Source organism: Saccoglossus kowalevskii, chromosome 10 (assembly GCF_978046115.1).
Source record: "Saccoglossus kowalevskii chromosome 10, keSacKowa6.1, whole genome shotgun sequence".
Lineage (NCBI taxonomy): Eukaryota > Metazoa > Hemichordata > Enteropneusta > Harrimaniidae > Saccoglossus > Saccoglossus kowalevskii.
In genome coordinates, this window is record NC_140650.1 from 14,969,212 (window position 1) to 14,979,276 (window position 10,065).

At 35.4% G+C, this 10,065-nt stretch overlaps 1 protein-coding gene across 4 annotated transcripts in view; it reads left to right on the forward strand.

Annotated features, from left to right (window-relative positions):
- Nucleotides 1-9,489, forward strand: part of LOC100376112 (E3 ubiquitin-protein ligase RNF38-like) — a 42,004-nt gene extending 32,515 nt beyond the window's left edge. For 3 of the 4 annotated variants that reach the window (XM_006816677.3, XM_085504297.1, XM_085504298.1), the window contains exons 3-10: nucleotides 2,525-2,730; nucleotides 2,944-3,139; nucleotides 3,372-3,794; nucleotides 4,765-4,965; nucleotides 5,560-5,780; nucleotides 6,286-6,370; nucleotides 6,526-6,653; nucleotides 7,211-9,489. In XM_006816677.3, the coding sequence (XP_006816740.2) occupies nucleotides 2,525-2,730; nucleotides 2,944-3,139; nucleotides 3,372-3,794; nucleotides 4,765-4,965; nucleotides 5,560-5,780; nucleotides 6,286-6,370; nucleotides 6,526-6,653; nucleotides 7,211-7,376 (1,626 nt within the window). In that variant the 3' untranslated portion in view covers nucleotides 7,377-9,489. Of the gene's footprint in view, nucleotides 1-2,138; nucleotides 2,290-2,524; nucleotides 2,731-2,943; nucleotides 3,140-3,371; nucleotides 3,795-4,764; nucleotides 4,966-5,559; nucleotides 5,781-6,285; nucleotides 6,371-6,525; nucleotides 6,654-7,210 lie in introns of those variants that run through there. The other variant, XM_085504299.1, reaches the window with a different exon arrangement.
- The last annotated feature ends 576 nt before the right edge of the window (nucleotides 9,490-10,065 follow it).

Genomic DNA, 10,065 nt, shown 5'->3' on the forward strand with positions numbered 1-10,065 from the left:
GAAATAAATGAAATGAAATTATTTGTGTCAAGACTGATCGGGGGGGGGGGGGGGTCAGCATGAAATTATCACATGCTTTTTGCATGTTTTAAAATTACTTCCTCTATATGATGTACCTACGTGTTTTTAAAAAAAAAAAAACTGCCATGTGTTGGATTTTGATTAAAGTTTTGTATATTCTCATCTACAATGTCAATGACACAGGAAATAATAACTTCACCAAGGTCACTCTAATGGTTTGCTAGATTGATATTGTTTGCTAGGAATTCTTTGTATATGCTGTTCTATACTTGAATGGATTCATGCTGTTCAAACATCAGCTATTTTTGTACTTGTAAACCTTCCGTCTTTTCTACTTCATAAAATTCTCCTAACCAAGCCTCGACCATGGAAGGCAGTAAGCTGGCACATAATACTTTGAAAATTCAAGACATGGAATATTCTTTCCATAAAAAAAAAAATATTGTATTAATTTTAGATTTTAGAATCACTTGAAATTTGTCTGAAATATTCGCAAAGTAGTGATAATTACACGGGGTGAATACAAGACTCGGGGTAAACATGACTGGCTTTGAATATCAAGACTGCACTATATCGACTTGCATGCTTTCTTGTCAGCTTCAAGCTTACAATATAAATTATAATCTCCACAGAAATGAGGTCATATTTTACTGAATATTTGAGAGCAAATATGGCTGCAAGATATTCATAGTTTCATACAGCACTCTTTAGATGCATTTTCTTTATTTGATTATTTTTATGCCTTAAAAGAGATTTAAAATACTTGACTGATTTTTTTTTTTGTCAGTATCTTTCAGGATCACCATGCTATGGTTTCCATGGTTATTCTCGTCTCAAATGCAACCATAAATTTGTCTGATAATTTTTTATGTCGTTGCTCTACTCTAGTCTTTTTCATTGCTGGCAAAAAGCAGCGACTCAGATATGTTTTTATTAATTTATTTAATATTTAATGTTATTCAGATTTTTTTTAATAGATGATAGATTTTACTATTTGAGAAAAATTGATGATAGAATTTGAAACATTTAAAAAAATGATTAAACAATAATTTAATTCCATTATAACATTCCTTCTACTTAAAAATTTTTTTTTTTTAAATTCCAACCAAGAAAACCTGCCATTTGTTTGACCCCTCATCCTATGCCCTGAGAACCTGTGTGACCATAGCAACAACATGAGTAGCAGGAATTAAACCTTGCAAATGGAATGGCCTTTGCACAGGAAGTATCAACACCTTTAGAAAGAAAAAAAACAAAAACATAAAACCGCCAATCAAGAAAAAACGGAAATGTTATTATGCTTTAATACAAGTCGCAACAAGTAAAGCAGAAATTTAGGGACTGGAACATACAGTTGGTGTTTCAATACACTTAAAACAATTTGACAATAATACTCCAAATATTGTCTGAAAATAATGTTTTGTTCAGTTGTTGTCTATGTTGGAGAGTCTTGAAGGAGGGGGAGCAAAAATGATTGGTGAGCATTGAGTGTGTGTAAATGTGTTTTACCAAGCCATGTAGTTGGGTTTGCTGTAATCAAGCCACACCCAATAGAAGTAGTACTTGGCATGACAGTTAAGGAATTGTATGCGTGTATAAAGGTGGGGTAAATAAAACTTACACTTGTTGCAGGCTGACTGATGTGTTTAATAACTGCCTCACTCTGCTATGTATGATCAATGATTCCAGATGTACTTTCATTTAACACTATACTCTGATTTTGAATATAAAATGTACCAGTATTGGAAAAATCTTGTTCATTTGAAGGGTATCAATTTTTATTAAATCTGCATGCATGTAAGTCTATACCTGTTAACTATATGGGTTTTATAGGGAAATCTACATATACCGGTATACCTGATTGTATTTGAGTAAACTTAATTACCATGCTTATTGAGTGTCTGGCATAGGTAATGAGGCATATCCAAATATGGTTTTTGGAAGATGTGTGAGTGATAAAAGCCTAGGATGTCTAGCTAATGATCTACGACTCAGACCCTTTGTAATACTTCCCGTTTCTGACCTGAGATATTGTGGAAGTTTAAGTTATTATGATTTTCTGCTGTTGTGTTCCTTTTTTTTTTTTTTTTTGCAGCAGCAGCAGCAGTTAAAAGGCATCAGTTTTTCTTTCGGGGAGGGGGAGTCTGTCTGTGAAATTGCCTTGTCACTTGGCTCTCGCGTATAAATACATCATTGAATCTGTATTTGGTTTTTGAAAATAAACAAGGCAAGCATATGCAGTTATGTGAGCATGGTTGTATGTCTTTGGTATGTTACTTCTACATGTAAACCTTCAACTCAGTTGAACCTTAAGATTAAATTCTTTAGCTTGATTCCATTGCTTAGCTATTCAATGCGAGCCAGAATTATTCGTCACCCAACGAAAATTGGTTGTTATGGGCTCATTCATGTTGTGTGGGACTCATCATATGAATGTACACAATTACAATGGTACCGACCTCCCACTCACTGTATTTTTAAATGGTTTATTTTATTTTTACAGAGTGAAAGTCCTAGCAGAAAGAGACGTCGTCTTTCACACAGTGTTATAGATCTCACGCATTCACCCAGTCCTCCACCTACCAGACCCTGGCAATCAAATCAAGAACCTCAACACCGACTTAGTAATTCTGGTCGGCATGGTAACCCCTTGCATATCACAGGGGATAGATGTAATACACCAGGTCGAAGGTCATCTGGTGGAAGAAGGTGAGAATTCATCTACTGTACAATTTAAATGTTGATTGCATCAATATAATCAATGCAAAAATTTATCGTAATTTACTCGTATGGGCAGCTATAAAAGAAAGTTTGGTATTTTTTCACATTTTGTAAGAATAACATGGATTTATTTTATTGACGATGATTCAAAATATATTCATTTCTCTGAAATTTTGAATATTTGTATTTTGACCTTCCCAGCCCTGTAATTAGAAGACAAAGCCAAAGATATCGAGAGAGACTAGCAAGGAGATACAACAACCAGTCGCCACTCACAAACGAAAGGAGAGCATTCCATCCACCAAACATACCCCCAAGGCTGTCTCAACCAGCGCCGCCACCCCCTCATCATCATCAACAGTCTCAGCAGCAACCAATTGTACTTGAAGTTGACCAGGTAAGATCCGTCTGCTTTTAGGATATTTTTAGGATATGTAACCTATTGACCTCTCTAATTAGGAAATTTGTTGTAATTTCTAAGATGTATATTACCTTATGAAGCAAATTTATATTAACATAAACACATTTTATAGTTCAAAATAACGCTGAGTACACAAGTGTGAATTTGAACTTTGGCCTGTAGTTAAAAGTATATAGATTCATTTTATTCTTTGTTTTTTTGTTTTCAGATGTCTTCTGTTCCAGTTTCCATATCATTCTCCGTGCCACAGCAAACAATTCCTATTTGCTCATCGCAGCCTTTCCCAGCATGCAACATGCAGTATCAACCTCCGCAGCATCACCACCATCATCACCACCATCCTGGTATCCCATCATGCAATCCATTGCAGCCGCCTCGTCACCATCCGGCCGGTATTCCCGTAACAGTTTGCAATGCGGCACATATCCCAGCATGCAATGTGACTCATATACCAGTGTGTTCTGTCACGCAGACCATCCCAATGACACCAATCTACCCTCAGAACACTTTTTTTACTGCTCCTCCCATGCATCATTATCATCCGCATCCCCACCCTCATCCGCATCATCACCACCACACCCACTTACAACAGACAACGCAATTTCTACCTCCTCAGCAACCCCAAAGATCGGTGAGTTTTTATTATTATTTTCTTCCATATTTTTGATCTGACATTCTGAATGCTAGTTAACGTTGTGTTCAATTATAACGATTAAACCTCAAACAACTAATGTCAAACAGACTGAAATAATTATTCTGTTTGAATAGAGCCAATATTCAATTTATATCAGCAAGTATACTGTGGAATACTTTATTTTCGCTGAAAAAGCGTTTTGGGTGTTTCGTATGGAATTTGTCTTCACTGATTTTTAATGAGTTTAATGTGAAATATAGGAAAAGAAGTATATTCGCTGGATTTTATTTTCACAGAATCATCCCTTCAGCGAAAATAGCGAAAATAAATTCCAAGCGAAAATAAAGTATTCTACAGTATGTAGAACAGTATAATACCATTTGTCTATTTTAGACAGATTTCCTCTTAATGTATAGTTAGCTGTATATGTGTTACTACAAAGTTATTACCAGAATACCCCAAAGCATGCACGAATACATTAAGCCGAACACATTGACTGATGTTTAGTGGAGGTCAGTGTGTTCCTGTACTGCCTGAATGCATTTGTTGCGGTATTCTCGTGATAATCTTATTATACATCTTTTTCCTACTTGTAATAATAAAATTCTTTATTTTCGCTTGTGATTAATTTTCCCAGTTTTCGGTAAAGGGGATGATTCAGTGAAAATAAAATTGAGCGAATATCTTTTTGTCTATGTTTTATTACATTCAACTCTACATTTCTTCTGCAACATGTCATGCTTTTTAGTGCTTCTGCATTCGATGCAAATATAGGAAAATTTTCTAAAATGAAGTTTTCCAAATAAGAAAGACACTCAAATGCATCTGTACCACTTTCAAACACGTCTACACAGCGTTTTAGGTATTTGTATAGTTTTCAGTGTTCGTTGAATAAGAATGCACCTTATCCTCTGCACTCTGTTCCTATGGTAACACAAATCATTAACATACTTGTATTCAATTTCAGCCTATGCATTCTGTTGAAAATGATGTTGAAATACTCAGCGACAGGATATCACACCCTCAGTCACATGCAGGGACCGCTCAATTCCACCATGTGCCTTCACCCATCCAACACCATCCAACCCCTCCACTTACACCGTCGCCGCCTTTACACATGTTACAAGAGCCGCAAGTCAGACCAGCACCTCCAGATTTCCCATATATGGTGAGAAAGTCCTTCGCACTTCTTTTATCTTTAAATATTTTAGTTTTAGTTTTAAAATAAAAATGTTAGCTTGTGAAAACTCTTTTTTCATAATTACTTACTTCGCTAAGCTACTTAATATGTTAAAATGGTTAAATTTCACGAGAGGCAATTTTTTTGTGATCGGTAAAAACAACTGAATGTTGTAACTAACGCTGGCATCCTGAAAACGTGTAGTCGGAGCAACTTTTGCAGTATTTTCTCCTTGTGACAATTGATGAAAATTAAACAGTTACTCATTTTAAAATTCATAACAATAGCAATTGACATCCCCTTGCAAGTTGGTATTGTAACCTGCCAATGCACACAAAATAACCTAGTTTATAAATTTAATTATTTTATAAAAATTAAATTTTTAAAACAGTATCGTATTAATGTATTGAAATTTTTTTTAGAGTTTCAACTCATTAATGTTGATAAGCAGTTACTTAGCAACAATATTTCTATTAAAAAAAGTTTGTAGTCAATCCGGTAGCTGAATATCTTCGTCAGGGAACCATAGTGGTTATGGGATATTATCACATATAATACAATTCTGTTTTTATTTCTTTGCAGCACAATTTCCAACAACATTCCTACCCTGCCCGGTTTGGTCGTATGGCATATCAACAGAGGCGGTTGACAGGACGACGATGGAGACCCCAACCCGCAGTGCAGCATCCCCATCCACATCCACATCTACATCCCCACCCCCACCCTCATGCACACCCCCACACTCACCCCCACGCACACCCACAGCCTACTCAGCCATCGTACCCAGGTCTACTGCATTATCTGTAAGTAACATTCAGTTTTATTTTAGTCATCCTACACTGTTTTGTTTTTTTCTTGAACCATTTGAATAACAAAGTTGCCTTTCTCATTAGAACTCTGTATAAATAATATTTTTTAGTTTTAACCAAAATTTTGTCAGAAAAAATTATGGTCTTTAACCTTTTCACCACCAGTTCCCTCTTTTCATCACATATTCACAAAATAGTTCTTTCCTTCAGAAGATGGAACAAAAATAACCAAATGTTTTGAGTAAAAACTGAAAATTGATTCAAATTTTATCTGTTGGCTCCATAATTAGTGTCCAGAAATATTGAAGAATTTAAGGAAAAAAATACAGAAAATTTTAGGCGAAAAAGTCTGGTGGTGAAAAGGTTAAAGGTTGACTGCTGAAAGTGAAACCGCCATTTTGAAAATAAAATATATTGAAAAGATTTGTTGATAAAATCACGAGTTAAAACAAGATGTCTTTGTATTTGTGTTTATTTGTTTATCACTTGTTGTTTTCAGTGCTTTGCTGTCGAATCCACCAATGGTACCACCGTATGGTATGGAGATTGATAGTGAAGATGGAAGTGAGACCGAAAACTATGAGGTTAGGCTCATTAAAATGAACTAATAAAACATTTGTCAATATGTCGTGTTAATTCAGATATCAGTGCACACATTGTCTTTAAGTCGATTAATTTCTGTGAGCACACGTACACAATGACGCAATGTCCTTTACTGATGATTTTTTTTTTTTCATAGGCATTATTGAATCTCGCTGAGAGACTCGGAGAGGCAAAACCTAGGGGTTTAACAAAGGCAGACATTGAACAGTTGCCGTCATATAGATACAATCCCGACACCCACCAATCGGGGAGTGATCAAACGTGGTAAGTTAAATACTGAGTTGCATGTGTGGTGCTTGCTTTCGTACATGTAGTTGGAATTTGAAGGAAAAAATACATGTACGACCTGCACAATTCTCCTTCATCCTTTAACGTATTATCTATCTATGAACGCATTGGTTGGATGTAAACAATAGAAAGTTGCAATATCTGAGCATTTTATAGATTGGTACAGGCTCTGAATGAATGAATGAATGAATGAATGACTGATTTGAACTTAGACTTGTACTAGTGTTGTCTCCACCATATTGTTTTGAACACCAAAATAGCAATATTGTAAGCCATGTTGCTGACTGGTTTGCTATGCATAAAAATGGTTTGAACTAACCAGTTCTAATTATGTAATGATCTCAAGATGAACATTGCAAGCCAGTCAGCAACTTATCTGGCTATGTTGCGGTTTTGGTGCGCAAAACAGTTATATTACCGGACATACAATTTTGTCACTCCCCTGTGTAATGTGATCTCAAATTTCAATAATCCTTTTGTATGTATATGCTTTAGTCAAATTATTGACATTGTTTTTTTCACTTTTCTTGCAGCTGTGTTGTCTGTATGTGTGATTTCGAACAGCGCCAGTTACTACGTGTACTAACGTGCAACCACGAATTCCACACAAAATGTGTTGATAAGTGGTTGAAGACAAACCGTACCTGTCCAATATGCCGTGCTGATGCCTCAGAACTCTCGTCTGCTCAATCTGATTAGGGGGATTTACCCCTGTATATAAATGGAATCTACTACTATTGATTGTGTGGATGGACCATAACACTTTTTTGGGGGGATGGCATCAATAATGACAAGCTGCTTTGTGTGATGCGTTGCCAAAACAAGCATGAATGATAACACAACTGTTCGGTCACAAGACAATAATGTCCGAATACAGAGGAGTACTTGACCGCGAAATCATTGCGTGATTTTATCCCTTTCCGATCTACTACCTCATTGTCAGACGAGGAAAACGAAGACAGACATGCAATAACTGTAGAAGCAATTGTGCAAAATGAAATCAACATCTATGTGCTGTTCTAAAGAGGAAAAAACAAGTTTTTATTTGCGGCTGCACTTGGTGTGTGTTAAAATTGATGGCTATTTCAGTAACGTTGCAATGGACAATCATTGTTTTCAATGTTGTTTATCTTCACTGGGTATCTTCCATTGATTTTCTACCATTATAAAAGTTACTGTTTTCGGCATTGTGGCCATCGCCGCTGCTGATTCAGTGTCGTTGTTCATCATGTTCAATGTTGGGAGGTGAATAGGTTAGCCAGTGGTAGCCCAGTTAAGCAATACTATTAACTACGTGTGTATGTGTGTGTGTGGTTTCTTATCTCTAGTGAACCCAGTGCCTAGTCCTTTCACCTCATCTTGTTCAGTTTGCTTTTTCACCATTTTAGAAGAGTGATGAACCTATGCTTTAAATATTTATAAAAATATTAGATTTATTGTTGTGAAATCTACAACATTGATGGAATTAATGGTATGCGAGGTTGCTGTCCTTACAGTATGGAAGGTGGACTTTCATTTCACTTGTGAGACAGCGCCACCTGTTGGTGTCAAATTGTAAATGTAATTTTTCAACGTTCTGTATTTTTTCCCTGTTTCCATTTCTGTCAGAGGAAACACGAACTGGTAGGTACTAGAAATGGGAGTGATAAAATATAAAATTAAAAATTATGAATTCAGTAAGCATGGTCCTGCAAGTGAGATTAACTGCGACGCTATTTAGTTGATAAATATAAGGAGTACATGTGAGGCTATTATTTTATGTGTCTCACGTCAACATTAATCTTTGCTGTGTGAAAAGTCTTCTCAAAACCTTTATCACAGCGTACATTTTTTCAAGCCAAATTTTGGGTGTCAATGTTTACCGGTTTATGATAATTTGGAACAAAACTGATGGAACAAAATGTCCCTTGCAGGTGTTGATCAAAAATTCTGAAATGTGTATAGCGATGGAAATGCACACCGTTTGTCCCAATGCTGTATTTTGTCAAATTTCTTGTTGCGGTAAATCAGAGTGTTTTTACCACATGGAACTGCTGCTGTCTTTACTTTTGTGACAATCTATTTCTTTTGATATCCAATTTGATTTTCTTAGTTCTTTTTCTCTCGGCTTGTGATTAATATATTCCAAAGACCACCACAAGAGTGCCTTTTATTTTTTCTATAAAGTATAAAACCATTCGCATGTTTTTGGTTCCAAAAAAAGCATATCGAAATTCTTTTTTTTTTTTTTAAATTTAATATTTAGGTATACAGCAGCAGCAGCAGTTGGTTTTTTCCTACGACACTAATTGTTTATTAATTAAAAATTTGGTGTTTGTCCTTTTGTTCCAATTATATACAAAGACATTCATTGTTGTCGTTCCAGTGTATATCAAGTGAATGAACTTTGTAGCTCTGGTGATCAACGGGAGTTCAATATTTTGGGGACTGCGTAACTATAGTAACATCATGACTATAAATAGTAACAGTATTAACAGTAACAATCTTCAAATATTTGTAATTATTGATGTGGTTTTTGTGAGCAGGGATGGGGTGGTGACTTTTTTTGTCAAAAATGTATAAGAATTTATACTTGAGTGTTAGGTATTGTGCTCAACGGACCGCAAAGAGTGGGTGTTTTTTTTTTTCTTTTTGTATTACAAATTTAACCGACTATTATCTGGACACGCCTTTGAGATTGATAGTTGTATCTAGAATTGATGGTTTCGTAAGTGGTTATTATATTCAACTTTCGTAGTCTGTGTGCCCTGTTTTTTTTTCTTTTTGTAAAATGAAGATATATATCCAATAAAATTGGTATCAGTATATAAAATATATTGTGTCGTTGCTTTGAAAGGTTGCTATGTGATTCAAACTAAATATTGATAACTTGGGGGTTATCTGTCGGTAATAAAAATGTACAATTGTTGCAAATGTATAATTTTTTGTTTCGTAGAAGGTTTACTATTATGTGCAAGATAAATCACAATGAATATTCATTAACATGCAATATCAAACAATTTTTTTAAATGTTGTCATCCATATTGCATCTTTAACCTTTTGAAACGCTTTAATTTTTTCCACTAACTATCGGCCTAGTCTGACAATGTCACGTGAGTGCTCCAAACCCAACACACTAACAGAATGATGTTGTGTTTCACTTCCCCCAATGATTTTTTGTTGGTAACCAATCAAATTGAAGGAACATCAGATAGTGACAGCCATCAAAGAGTAACCATTCACGGCAAAGTTTATCATCTTCTTGAAAGCAGTGATTTTTGCCGACAATGCAAACATTGCTTTGATTGACGGTGGTACCATGACCACCAAAATGAATATTCATTGAAAATCATTGCAAGAAGGTGTTAACTTTTCGAATTCGCAGTATTGCTCTTGCCGACAATACATA